The 14,575-nt window shown below is 46.7% G+C and overlaps 1 protein-coding gene across 5 annotated transcripts in view; it reads right to left on the reverse strand.

Moving 5' to 3' along the window:
- Nucleotides 1–14,575, reverse strand: part of SOCS7 (suppressor of cytokine signaling 7) — a 36,356-nt gene that overhangs the window by 14,475 nt on the left and 7,306 nt on the right. Inside the window, exons 2-7 of one of the 5 annotated variants that reach the window (NM_001201486.1) lie at nucleotides 12,701–12,765; nucleotides 9,325–9,429; nucleotides 8,166–8,267; nucleotides 6,957–7,087; nucleotides 6,293–6,461; nucleotides 2,562–2,690 (exon numbers count right to left, since the gene is read on the reverse strand). In NM_001201486.1, the coding sequence (NP_001188415.1) occupies nucleotides 2,562–2,690; nucleotides 6,293–6,461; nucleotides 6,957–7,087; nucleotides 8,166–8,267; nucleotides 9,325–9,429; nucleotides 12,701–12,765 (701 nt within the window). Of the gene's footprint in view, nucleotides 1–1,186; nucleotides 2,691–6,292; nucleotides 6,462–6,956; nucleotides 7,088–7,499; nucleotides 7,599–8,165; nucleotides 8,268–9,324; nucleotides 9,430–12,700; nucleotides 12,766–14,575 lie in introns of those variants that run through there. The other 4 variants (XR_014820217.1, XM_005654014.4, XM_005654015.4 and 1 more) reach the window with 4 other exon arrangements.

The raw sequence follows: 14,575 nt of genomic DNA on the forward strand, positions 1-14,575 counted from the left end.
TACATCGTTTCTTAGTCTGTATTAGAGAAGAAAAAAAGGTGGGGAGGAGACCGATATCCCTTCAAAAGATTTTGTGAGGAGTTCCCGTTGTGGCGCAGTGGTTAACGAATCCGACTAGGAACCATGAGGTTGTGGGTTCGATCCCTGCCCCTTGCTCAATGGGTTAAGGATCCAGCGTTGCCTTGAGCTGTGGTGTAGGTTGCAGACGCGGCTTGGATCCCGCATTGCTGTGGCTCTGGCATAGGTTGGCAGCTACAGCTCCGATTCGACCCCTAGCCTGGGAACCTCCATATGCCATGGGAGCGGCCCAAGAAATGGCAAAAAGACCAAAAAAAAAAAAAAGATTTCGTGAGGGTTAAATGAAATAATACCAGCCCCTTATAGGCATTCAGTTATCATCATCCCAAAGTCTATAAACAAATGGGTTCATTTTAGAATCTACTGAGTCATAATCCCTGGTGTAGGCTGACGGAGCTCCACCTAAATACTAATGACCACCGCTTCCTCACAGGAATCCACCCCCCTCATAAAGTCAGCCTCACGGAATGCCTAGACCTCTGCAATAAGCAAAGGAAGGCAGCGAACAAAACGGGAAAGGAGAACACTGGCCTTGCCTTCTTTGTCCCAGTCCTTCAAAGAGAGGTTGCTTACGGCCTAGGCACAAATACCAATTGAAGCTTTATCTTCTCAACTTGATTACAATTCTATGTGCAAATAGATATCCTACACAAAATCCACTTAATGAGTTCCCTTTGTGGCTCAATGGAAACAAATCCAACCAGGAACCATGAGGTTGCAGGTTCGATCCCTGGCCTTGTTCAGTGGGTTAAGGATCTGGCATTGCCACGAGCTGTGGTATAAGTCGCAGACTCGGCTTGGATCCCGTGTTGCTGTAGCTGTGGTGTATGCCGGCAGGAATGGTTCCGATTCAACCCCTAGTCTGGGAACCTCCATATGCCTGAGTGTGGCCCTAAAAAGCAAAATAAAGAAAAATAAAATCCACTTAAATATGTATATTATATACATTATATATAATATATCTTATCTATAAAATCCAATCTAACTAGCTACCTTTGGGGTTGTTGCAAGCAATTAGAGATATTTCAATAAATAACCTGACAAAGTACCTGGCACATGATAGGCACTCAGTAAATAGTAGCCATCACTGCAAGCTCTAACCCTTAACAATGTTAAGAAATCTTAGTTAAAATTTCTGCAGACAGGGCACATCTGTGGAATGAAATGAGCTATACCTGAGGAGTCCAAGACTCCAGAGGTCTCTCCACACTCTACGAGTAGATACATGCTCCAGGCACCAGACTCCTCTGGGAAGATTTCCCTGGTTCACTCACAGAGTTGATCACCCATCCTGTTCCTGTCAATCACCGCCATGCCTGGCATCAAATTTAACATGCGCTCTTGCCTTTATCTTCCTACCTGTGCCCTTTTTGAAGCTAAGAGCTCTCCAAGGGTAGAGATGTGGCTTAATTTTAATGCTGAGTTTAAAAAGTAAATATTTGTTTGTTAAATGCCCCCCAAAGTAAAAAATTTTAAAAATTACTAAACACAGTCAATTCCTATAAGGAAGGATTCTTTTTCCTTTTAACCGAGTCAACTGCATGAGACCCAACTGTGTTGACAGCACTGAGGCAAATACTAAATGAAGTGAGAATTAATACAGTTCACACCCTGTCATGCCTTATTTAAATCACCAAGATTATAAAACACATTCCTGTAACCTGGCCCAATCCTGTTACTGATGTTCTGCCAGAGGCTCTCCTGTAACTTCTTTTCAGAGCAATTTCTTGGCACACAGTCTGTTTAAGAATCTTAATGTGATTCAACGGAAAAGCAGGAAGTTCTCATTTTAAGTTCTGTTCATCTCTCACGAAGTCCTCAGTTGATGAACTTGCTGTTTTACTTTTCCCAACACTATAAAAGTGGATTCCTCCAAACTGTCTCCTCTCCTCTCCCCTCCCTACTTGTGGTTACGTAACCACACCAGCAAGGACGCGAACTGCCCAGTGCTCCCAAATGGAGAGTAGTCTCTGTTTTCAATACTGAGAGAGAGACAAGACATGGCAAAAAAGTATCTACGCTTTGACAGAAAGTTTAGTACAAATGGACCACATCCAGAGCAGGCTTAGGGATCCAGCTTCCTTGACACTCACCATTGCCCTTCTAAGGAAGACTCTTACTTTTTCTGCTCCCCATGGAAATGACCTGCCCTCTGTGTCACATGTAAATGTGAGATGCTGGGATCAGGGACAAAAAGAAACCTCTGAAAGTTAAGTATTCACAAGGGATCTCTTTTCTCATTCACGAACGTGGTCAGAGAAGCAAAGATTCCTTCTCGGTACAAAGCTGAGGGATTGATGTACAAGGGCAGGAGTTAACCCTTGGGCTCGGGGAAGAGTGGTTGTTATGAGAGGCAGGAAAAAAAACCTTTTGAGTGTTTTTGATTTTCTTTTGGGGAGGGCAGGGGTGGGAGTAGGGATGGGAGTGGAGATCCTATGCTGGCTCATACCCCAGGAAGTTAAATAATGTAACGACAGCCTTACCTGGAACCCTGGATCTCAAGAAATAGAGAAACTTCCCATTCTTGGAATGCATGATGGCTCTCTTAATGAACTCCACCACTGACTGACAGCGATCCTCAAACTTGGGATGACACCACAGGCTGAAAGTTCCTGCCACAGAAAGATAAGGAGAGGTAAAAATGCAAAACTTAATTTAAAAAGCTCTGAGAGACTGGTGTGAACATTCTAACGATTCTCGCTTCTGGGAGGGTAGTTTGTGGTCAAGCTGAGTCAGACAAAGGTCACTGTTCCTGCTTGTTTCACAACTAATGGAAAGAAAGAAGCTGCCTTTAATAACACATAAATCAGGTCTTACAAGGTTTTCGTTAAATAATGAATTCAAGTTAGAAAAAAAGATATAAAAGATTTTTGTTGAGTATGGACACTAACCTTTAAACCACAGACCCTAAAGAAAAAACTGCTCTAGCAAAAGCAAGTTTAAATGACATCCCCTCAAGAAGATCTACAACTTCGAGTATTCACGGAAATGCCCAGGAGAGCCAGGGGCAGCGGTTTTGTGGGTCTCACTCATTCATGTGTGTTAGACACAAAAATCAAATTCTAAGTCTTTTCTTCTTTAATGTCTAAAATCCCATGCCCTGGAGTTCCCACTGTGGCTCAGCAGTAACAAACCCAACTAGCATCCACGAGGTTGTGGGCTCGATGCCCGGCCTCATGCAGTAAGTTAAGGATCTCACACTGCTGTGGCTCTGGCGTAGGCCGGCAGCTGCAGCTCTAGTTCGACCCCTAGCCTGGGAACCTCCATGTATCATGGGTATGGCTCTAAAAAATAAATAAGTAAATAAATAAATATCCCACACCCTGACGTGTTACAAAGATCCCACCCCAAACTTTAGATTCCCCCAAAGCAAAAGGAAACCTGAATTCTCATGGCTTAAAAAGACAACAGGAGTTCCCGTTGTGGTGCAGCGGAAACGAATCCTACCAGGAACCATGAGGTTGCAGGTTCAATCCCTGGCTTCACTCAGTGAGTTAAGGATCTGGCGTTGCTGTGAGCTGTGGTGTAGGTCACAGATGAGGCTCAGATCCTGCATTGCTGTGGCTCCGGCATACGCCTGTGGCTATAGCTCCAATTCAACCCCTAGCCTGGGAACCTCCATATGCCGCAGGTGCGACCCTAAAAAGCAAAAAACAAAAACAAAAACAAAACCCAACAGCTAAAGCACTAAATCCAAAGGAGTCACAAAAGAGATACTAATCCCTCCAGAGAACTGGAGATTTCAGTCTTCCTCTCACCTCTGCAGGATCACATAAAAAGATGAAGACAAACGTACCATTGCAGACAAGCAAAAGAAAGGCTCACAAGCTTCTATTAAAAATTCCATTCAGGAGTTCCCGTCGTGGCGCAGTGGTTAACGAATTCGACTAGGAACCATGAGGTTACGGGTTCGGTCCCTGCCCTTGCTCAGTGGGTTAACGATCCAGCATTGCCTTGAGCTGTGGTGTAGGTTGCAGACGCGGCTCAGATCCCGCGTTGCTGTGGCTCAGGCGTAGGCCGGCGGCTACAGCTCCGATTCGACCCCTAGCCTGGGAACCTCCATATGCCGCGGGAGCAGCCCAAAGAATAGCAAAAAGACAAAAAAAAAAAAATTCCATTCATTCAAGGAAGAAAAGTCCCTTTGAACAAACAGTAATTGGAGAACCATCTGTAACAGTTCTCCCATTCCTGGCACCTCACCTATCAGGGACCTAGAGGTCAAGTGTTTATTCCTCATTTCTATGCCTCAGAATCTTAATAGGTTTATAAAAGCACTTCACTCTGAAATGCTTTGTTTTGCATTTTATTTTGTTTGATTAATTTTTGCTAACTTTTAGGAACAGTGGGTAAACAGACAGTTGTCTACCCCACAGTTTTTGAATTCTCAGGTCTCTGTGGTTTTTGGGTTTTTTTTTTTTTTTTTTAGGGCTGCACGCATGGCATATGTAGGTTCCCAGGCTAGGGGTTGAATCGGAGCTGCAGCTGCCAGCCTACACCACAGCCACAGCAACGCCAGATCTAAGCCAAGTCTGCGACCTACACCACAGCTCACGGCAACACTGGATCCTTATCCCACTGAGCGAGACCAGGGATGGAACCCACAACCTCGTGGTTCCTAGTCAGATTCACTTCCACTGTGCCATGACGGGAACTCTGAGGTCTCAGGTCTTCGGACTGAAGTCCCTTTCTCTTTAGGCATCTCTAACGCAGAGGTGGGGGCTGAGGAAAGCTATGCTGACTTAAACAGCTACTTCTTGCCCAACAGGAGAAGCAAACCAAATCAATCCAGCAGAACATGGCTGAGAGCAGGAAAGACGCAGTGGCGCTTAAGAGCATGAAAGAGGATCTTACTTGAAATGCATTATCTAATACAGCTCATTTCAGGTGGATCACCTGTGGGAAGAGTATAAGGAATGGGAGGGGCAAGTCCCGGAAACTCCCCAGAGTTCTACACACTTCTGAAATGTGTAGCAGATTGCCGTGAGCTGTGGTGTGGGTCGCAGACTCGGCTTGGATCCCGAGTTGCTGTGGCTCTGATGCAGGCTAGTGACTACAGCTCTGATTAGACCCCTAGTCTGGGAACCTCCATATGCCGCAAGAAGCGGCCCTAAAAAAGACAAAAATAAACAAATAAAATGTGTAGCAGATTGCAGGAATTTTGACAAAGTAGTATTACTCAGCCCTACCACCAACGACCATCACAAGTTTGAGGCCCACATCAAATACAGAATGCCCCAGGGCAAAGGTAATCCAGGCAGCAGTGCTGAGCAAGTCAGCTTCTAGATATGACTGGACCAGTAAGCACAACCTGATCACAGAGCGGGAGATACTGCCAGGCAGGAAGGTGGACGGTCTAAAGCATGCTGATCCCACAAACTCTCACAGAGTTCTGATGACGACTCCCTATGAGACTCCAAAACTGACCAAAAGAAAGAATGATCCTTCCTGCCTGGCAGAAGAGCTGATGTGACTCAGGCAAAGAAATTTGGAACAGAACAGTCACAGGATCAACACTAAACTCCCCCCTTGCATATATGATTTAATGATAACCATCTCTAGATGGTAAGTTTAATTATGAACCAAAGCTTGAGAGAACTTGTCTAATGGTCCCAGGTTAATTCTTCCTTCTACCAAGAGAGTTTTACTGGCTTTGTTCTGTTCTTTAGTAGTCTTCTTCAGACTCGTCTATTTAGGAGACAAGATACTGAGAATACTTTTATTATTTATTTATTTATTTTTGTCTTTTTGCCATTTCTTGGGCTGCTCCCCTGGCATATGGAGGTTCCCAGGCTAGGCGTCGAAATGGAGCTACAGCTGCCGGCCACAGCCACAGCAACGCGGGATCCAAGCCATGTCCGCGACATACACCACAGCTCACGCCAACGCCGGATCCTTAACCCACTGAGCAAGGCCAGGGATGGAACCCGAAACCTCATGGTTCTTAGTTGGATTCGTTAACCACTGAGCCACGACGGGAATTCCCTGAGAATACTTTTAAATGGAACTCTTACTCTCCTTCCCTGCCCCCACCCGCACCCCCATTTCTTTTACTGATCGAAACCAGTGTCCACATCAATATTCAATTGGGTCTATGAGATTTCCCCCCCTATTTATAGCTCCATTTCTGTGAATCTTTCCAATGAAAAAGTCAGATAGCAAAGGCAGAGAAAGGCAAAGGGGGGAAGAAGGCTTCCTTCAAAGGCGGCACGCTCACCTCGGTAGTGCTCCATTCTAGTGTGATGGGTGATACCCTGTGATCGGAAACTGAGGCTCAGGATGTAACGAGGATCAGAGCTGTCTCGTACCAGGAAAGAACCATCGGGCTTGCCTTTCAGCTTTATCTCTGCATCTTCCCAATTCATCGGCCCCCAATACCAACCACACTGTCGAAGAAGGAGTGGTCAGGTAGTTAACGGAACAGAGAAATGCCAAGGTTTTCAGCACAATCGATCTTCCACAAGAACCCCCCGTTTCCAAAACAATGCAGTAGGTAAACGCCACTAAGGGCGTCTCAACCATTAGCAACGAACATCAGGCTCATCATACATTTAATCCTTCACAGCAACAGAATAACCCTACAATTCCGTTACCAAGGCCCTACAGAGAAGAGAAGAGGGACACGGGTCGGTTAACTGCCACAATCAGCTTAGACCAGGTAAACATTTCTCCAAAATCTTTCTTCATTATGTTCAGATTTTTCTTTCAGATTCAATTTTATGACCTCTCTTAAAGAACTAATAATGGCAGCATATTGTTTTGTCACTGCAAATGCAGAGGCAAGGACACAACTCTTCCTCTGAAAACAACAAAAGGCGAGACTGGTACAGAAGTAGGAGAATGCGAGAGGAGCAAGCCACCAGTCCTCAGGCACCACCTACCTTCTCCAACTCTCGAAGGCTGGCTGCAAAGCTGCTCGAGTCGGGCCGGTAGAGCGGACACTGGAGGTGCTGGGGAGGCTGGCTGTGCAGGGATTCAGCTGCTCGGGTGGGGGCAATCCGGGGAAATGCATCTGCAGAGCAAGGGAGTGGTGGTCACTTGTTCACCTTCATTGTTCCCAGCCTCAAGCAGACCCTCCCCCCAAAACAGAGATGCTAACTGAAGAGGGGCAAGGCATTAGAAGCTAAGCCGGAAAGGGTGGAAGCCAAAGCAGTGGGGAAAAGCTGGATGGGCTGGGATAAAAAGCTGTGTGGGCTCGTGTAAGCTGTGAAGGATGGGTGGGGGCTTTTAACCCCAGGAAAGGGGCGGAGAGCTGCTCACTAACCTGACTAAGGTGACTACTTCAGGGCCTTCACCAGCCTAGAGCGAATCCAACTTCTCCCACCTCGAGGTGAAGTGCCGGTAAAGCAGCCTTGGAAATAGTGACTCGCTTACTTGCCCAGGAAGGGTACGGATTTTGCCAGGCAAGGACATGTTGCCAGGCAAGCAGAAAAGAATGCTGATTCCATTCTTTTTATTCCTTGGGTACGGAGGGCTGGCAAAGCAGGTATGGGCTACTAAATGCTTGGTACTTATTTACAAGGCTGCAGTAAATAGTAAAAGCTTAGAAAAACCACAAAGCTTTGAAAACCAGCAACATGTTAAACCTCCTCACTCTACTGGAATTAAGGCAGCTTCCTAAGTGATATCTACTCAAGGATGGTCTCAGCAGCAGAGACAAAAAAAATCCAATAGACTTTTTTTTTTCTTGGCCGTCCCACAGTACATGGAGCTCCAGGGCCAGGGATCACATCAGCCACCATCTCGACCTAAGCCAAAGCTGCGGCAACACCGGATCCTTAACCCACTGTGCTGGGCTGGGAACCCACGCCCCAGTGCTCCTAAGACGCCACCAATCCCACTGCGTCACAGCGGGAGCTCCCCAATAGTTTTTTATGTCTAACAAAAATCAGATGCACCTCCATAAAGAAAATGGGTTAGAAAAACCAGTTCTTGGCCTCATTTCCAAGAAGTTCTAGTCCAGCCAAGGGGATAGTATTTAAGCTTTCTCATAAGTTCTGTTATTTCCACAAATAGATTTCTTCCATCCCTCAAAGGTCTATCACTTTGTACTCCCCCTCTTGCAAGTCTTGCCTCTAAGCTAAGCTAACCTGGGGCATGGGGTGGAGGAGGCGGAGGTAGGGGGAAAGACTGCAGGGAAGACCCCATCGGAGCCACAAGGACAGATGTAGGCAGCGTCCCACTGATATCATCTAGAAAAGAGAAACAAAAGCAAGAGGTTCAGAAATATGAGCGCAGAATGAGCAAGGTGAAGGCTGAGGACAGGGAGAAGGAACCCCAGGCTGCCCACTGGGGTAAGATGGCCTGACCTTCACCCTGTCTTTTTGCACAGAGGGCAATGATCATCTTAATCTGGTTTCCTTTGCTTGAAAGCAGGAAAGCAAGGATATTCTTTTTTTTTTTTTTTTTTTCTTTTTGTATTTTTAGGGCCACACCCATGGCATATGGAGGTTCCCAGGCTAGGGGTTGAATCGGAGCTGTAGCTGCCAGTCTACACCACAGCCACAGCCACAGCCATGCCGGATCCGAGCCGCATCTGCAACCTACACCACAGCTCACTGCAACGCCAGATCCTTAATCCACTGAGCAAGGCCAGGGATCAAACCTCCGTCCTCATGGTTCCTAGTTGGATTCATTTCCACTGCGCCACAACGGGAACTGCAGCCAGGATATTCTTTAAAGCTTTTTTTTTTTTTTTTTTTTTTTTGTCTTTTTTTTTTTTTTTTGCTATTTCTTGGGCCGCTCCCTCGGCATATGGAGCTTCCCAGGCTAGGAGTCGAATCGGAGCTGTAGCCACCGGCCTAGGCCAGAGCCACAGCAATGCTGGATCCGAGCCATGTCTGCAACCTACACCACAGCTCATGGCAACGCCGGATCGTTAACCCACTGAGCAAGGGCAGGGACCGAACCTGCAACCTCATGGTTCCTAGTCGGATTCGTTAACCACTGCGCCATGACGGGAACTCCACGATATTCTTAAAGCTGCCCACTAGCAGTAGATACAGGGCAAGATAAATACTGATCTAAGCACACGTGGACAGTAATGTTCTAGCATGCAGGCAGGAGGAGACCCATTTAACCACTTTGGGAGATGTTTCATGAGATGACCGGGTGCTGAGAAAGGGACAGGAAATAGTTGGGCCATCCGGAGCAACCAAGGAGCTTGTTTGGCTCCAGGCAGAGAACAACAGGTTCACAGCTCGCGCCCTCCCCCTAAGGCAAGAAGGCAGAGAGGGGAGGAGACTATACCTAGGAGGCTGAGGCTTCTTCTTGGAGGAGGAGGGGGAGTTGGAGGGTGTGGAGAGGTCAGGCCCCGCTGAGAGATGTCCACGTCCACAAGTGATACTGTTTCACCTGAGAGATTCATGGAGCAAGCATGTTACAGAAGCGCCTTGCCCAAAGCCAAGGCCAAGAAGCAAAGGGAAGCAAAGGGCAAGCAAGAGAGGCTAGCAGTCTGTGGCTCTCAGGAAACTCAGGATCTAATGCTCCCATGGCTGGATCCCCCCATAACATCTGAGAAGTCAATTGTATTTATTTATTCTTTTTAAGGCCACACCTGCAGCATATGGAAGTTCCTTGCCTAGGGGGTCAAATTGGAGCTGCAGCTGCAGGCCTACGCCACAGCAACACTAGTTCCAAGGCACAGCTTGCAGCAACATCAGATCCTTAACCCACTGATTGAGGCCAGGGATTGAACCCGCATCCTCATGGACACTATGCGGGGTTCTTAACCCACTGAGCCACACAGGAACTCTTGGGAACTCAATTTTAAGTCCTATCATTCCTTTACCCTGATAAAGATCAAGGATCTTTAGGAGAACATGAGACTGACAGTGGAAACACCATCTAATGCTGGCTCTGCCACTGAGGATATAACCTGGAACAAGAAGTCTTCTTTACTCAAATGGAAGCCACACCATTTATTTCTAGACTTGTAAACCAATTTCTGCCTCAGGGAACAAGACAAGCAGCTTGTTACCAGCCCAGATGGACATGGGAAGCAGGTGTCATTAAAATGTAAGAAATGGTGGTAAGCTGAAGGCAGAAAAAGGTCCCAATGTTATCCCTAACTTCTTCCTAAATGGCTTTCCACATTAATTTTTAAATTTTTTTTAGGGTCGCACCTGCAGCATATGGAGGTTCCCAAGCTAGGGGTCAAATCGGAGCTACAACTGCTGGCCTAGGCCACAGCAATGCCACATCCGAGCAGAGTCTGTGACCTACACCACAGCTCATGGCAACGCCAGATCCTTAACCCACTGATGGAGGCCAGGGATCAAACCTGCAACCTCATGGTTCCTAGTCAAGACTCGTTTCCGCTGCGCCATGACGGGCACTCTGCTTGCCACATTTAGATTTTCTAGAATATTCACTCATGAGAGAACCAATCATTTCAGATATCAACTGATTCCTAATAGCTGAGGCTACAAAGGCTGAAAAGTGCACTTAAAACCTTAATAATTCACTTCTTCCTCAGTCAGCCACAAGTCAGGTAAGCCTAGAGGAAGTTTCCCTAGGGGGGGAGGGGGCACATGGTTTCTCTGACTTCCCGGCATGTCCTGCAGTTCTGTCCTCAGCCGTATACACTCCCTCGTGCCGCTCGACCCCATCTACCTTCTCTCCAGCACCAGAGAATGAGGGGTTATTTTATCAACAACAGGTTGATAGCCAAGAATAGGTTTGTTCTTTTTTTCCCCTTTCTTTTTTGGCTGCCCCACCTACGCTGCAGCTGCGGCACTGCCCAGTCCTTTACCCCACTCTGCCGGGCTGGAGATCGAACCTGAGACATGGTGTTGCAAAGATGCTGCCTGATCTGTTGCACCATAGCGGGAACTCCAAGAATAGGTTGGTTCTGGTAGGTCTGATCCACAGGTCATAACTTGGGATTTCTCTAACTTGGCCCTAAGGGTGTAACTTTCAACACCTTTTTCTTATTTAGGAAGCTGAATTGGCCCTTCAGCTAGAATTTTAATGTTTCCCAGTTAAGAAAATGAGGAAACGAGTATCTCTAAAAGGCCAGGGGACTGGGCCTTCAGAATCTTTATACAGTTGTGTTTTGTTTCGTTTTGTTTTTTGCTTTTTTAGGGCCACACATGTGGCATGTGGACGTTCCCAGGCTAGGGGCTGAATCGGAGCTGCAGCTGCTGGCCTATGCCACAGCCACAGCAATGCCTGATTTGAGCCACATCTGTGACCTACACCACAGCTCACCAGCAAGACCGGATACTTAACCCACTGAGTGAGGCCAGGGATCGAACCCGTGTCCTTGTGGACACTGGTCAGGTTCGTTACCACTAAGCCACAAGGGCAACTCCCACATACAATTTTTTAACAAAGGCCTTGAACACTAACTGAGATAAGCGAAAAAGCTCTTCCAAAAGTCATCAGTGGACATTCTAGGAACTCATCACACAGCTCAATAACTGAGGGCCTAGCTGCCCAGAGCAATGCAATGAGCCAGGCAGCTGTGTTTCTGGAAGGTCAGAGAGGTCTAGATCGGAGGTAGTTTAGCATTTAAAGGATGTAATTCAAGAGAGCTAAGGCTCTTTGAAAAAAGAACATGGAACCTGAAACTACAAATATGGGTTTTATCGTTTTAAAAAGGAAACAACTATTAACTAGGAAGACATTCTGCTACAGGTTAAGATCCTGTAATTCTTGGCTTGGGAGAAGAACAGAGGCCCTCCTTCCCCATCTGTGCCTATCACAGGCACCAACTCACCTGACAGCTCATGGTGGTCTACCCAGGAATGGGGGTTCCACGAGCCTGCTTAACATTTTCCTGGAAATGTCTGTTCCCAGATCACATTTTTTGCAGTCATCTTTTTGAGGGACACAACAGCCCAAAGAGCTTGAAACTGGGATTCGGTTTACAGGCTTCTCGGCCATGCCTGGTGAGGAGCACTCAGTTTCTGTGACGGAAGGCTCTGTGCTCCAGAACGCCCTCTCTCCAGCTCATTTAAGCAGGAGCTTCGCACCTGACTCACATAACAAACAGTCTCCCTCTCAGAAAGAGCCCTCCTTTGAAGGAGAAGGCAAAAGGACATTTGCCCGCTTTCCTACTTTAGCAACTGTGTTCCCTGCTGCAAGAGGAGACACTTAAATTGGATACAATGAAGAACGCTAACAGCTGCAAGAACTGCTAGCCCCTATAATGGGTTAGACAAGAGTTCATGTGATTCCCTTTGCCCCAAGTCTTTAAAAATAGACCAGATCCTCATGGATCATGTTTATTAGATAATCCATGAACTCCTTTCATGGAAGCAGGCACAAGAATTGCATGACTTCTAGAGAGTCCTTCATGCACTATGAGCCCATAAATCCGTAATCCCTACTTTTAATTTATATGTGATGGCCCTGAACTAAAACACTGCATAACTGCTAGGGCCACCTAATTACCAGCCAGCAGTCTCTACCTCAAACTATAAAGCATCCAAAGTCAAGAACACATTCCACACCATAAAAATAGCCTCACCCCAAAGCCAGCGGGCGCGGAAAGAAGAAAATAACTGCAGACATGCCTGAAGCTCCCTCCCTCTGTGATGCATCTGCAAGTGCTTCCTGACAGGTCTCAGAACATTGCCACTTTCAGGTATCAGAAGAAAAAGAAAGCAATCACCCTTACCTGTGAACAGGGGGCTGAAGGAGACTGGAGAAAAGGCACTTTGAGTTCTTGTCAACCTGGGTTTCCTGGGGGTGAGAAAGCACAGAGGGAGAATGAGGCGGGGCATGAACACACATGCATTGAAGTCACTGCAACACTCAATTCCAGATGCACAGAAAAAAACAAAAGCAAATCCTAGTCATTGTCAGCCACACTTCTGTAATAAAGCCTAAAATTTCAAGGGGGAGAATGAAATAATTAAGGCAATTCCTTAAATAGATCTGGCTACAGAATTCACCAGCCTACAAAGCAGTAAGAAATCTCTTTGGATCTTTCCACACCCAGCACATTAAAAGAGTAAAACACCTTGAGTGTAATTAGTAAGTCCATTTCTGGAGGAAGGAAGTCGGATGCAGAACTGATTTTCACATGGAAGCTAAAAGGAAGGTTCTTGCCCTGAACAGGTGCCATCTCAGAGCAACAGCTTTCACCCTGGGCCTGCCCCTAGGATCAGGAGGTCCCGAAGTGAACCGGCCAAGATCTGGGGGCTTGAGAAGAGCACCCCAGGACGAACATACAACCTTTTTTTTTTTTTTCTTTCTTTTTCTTTTCCGGCCATCCCTCAGCATTTGGAGTTCCCTGGCCAGGGATCAAATCCAAGCTGGAGCTGCAACCTATGCCATAGCTGCAGAAATGTCAGATCTTTAACCCAATGTGCCAGGACAGGGATCGAACCCGAGCCCCTGCTGCTGCAAAGACATCATTGATCTTGTTGCACAACAGCGGGAACTGCTACACATGCAATCTTCGACCAGTAACACCTCTGGTTTCTACACAAATGCCCCAAGCTACGGGTCAAAGGCACTGGAGAACAAGGGGGCCTCTTTGAGTGAGGGGCTCTACCCAAAGAAGGCAGCCCCCTCCCCTAAGCTGCTGGTCACAGCGCTCTCCTATGACTGCTCCTATTTTTTTTTTCTTTGTCTTTTTGCCTTTTCTAGGGCCACTCCCACGCCATATGGAGGTTCCCAGGCTAGGGGTCGAATCGGAGCTGCAGCTGCCAAGCCTTCACCAGAGCCACAGCAACGCGGGATCCGAGCCGAGTCTGCAACCTACACCACAGCTCACAGCAACACCGGATCCTTAACCCACTGAGCAAGGCCAGGGATTGAACCCGAAACCTCTCGGTTCCCTAGTTGGATCTGCTAACCACTGCACCATGACGGGCACTCCATGACTGCTCCTTGATGCTGCTCCCAACCACCTGGAAAACCCAGCTCTCCCATGAAAATACTCCAAAGGTAACTTCACTTTGCACCAATTTCCACTGGTTTTTTAGTGAGAAATGAAAAAAAAATCCAAAAGATTCTGATAAAGACTTTCTGGCTAGCCCTGTGCTAGGTTCAAAAAGTCCACCTCAGGATGACTGAAATGACTACAAGGGAAAGAACTTGTGAAGGCAATGAAAAGAGGTCTACTTTGGGGCAAAGGCTATGATTTTGACATTTGTCAAAATTATTAAAACCGAGAACGGAAAAAGGTGAATTTTAGGACGTTCCCTTGTGGTGCAGCAGGTTAAGAATCCAGAGTTGCCGCAGCTGGGGTGCAACTCATAACTGTAGCGTGAGTTCGATCCCTGGCCTGGGAACTTCCACGTGCCGAGAGTGCAGCCAAAAAAACCAAAGAGAACTTTAGGTGGTATATAAATTATATCTCAATAAATCGGACTTTAAAAAAACAATTCCACTGCCAAATTTAACGCCTGACTCCACGCCTTGTAGCCGGCTCACTTTCCAAAATTACTCTCATCCAAAGGACTGAGTAAGACTTCAACTGCACCAATAGACTAGGGCAGAAGCAAAGAAAATCCAAAATGAAATCCTATTTAAAATTATTTAA

Source organism: Sus scrofa, chromosome 12 (assembly GCF_054392235.1).
Source record: "Sus scrofa isolate SSC_HxYL_T2T_F1_AM1 chromosome 12, Sscrofa_HxYL_maternal_Yorkshire_Landrace_v2.0, whole genome shotgun sequence".
Classification (NCBI taxonomy): domain Eukaryota; kingdom Metazoa; phylum Chordata; class Mammalia; order Artiodactyla; family Suidae; genus Sus; species Sus scrofa.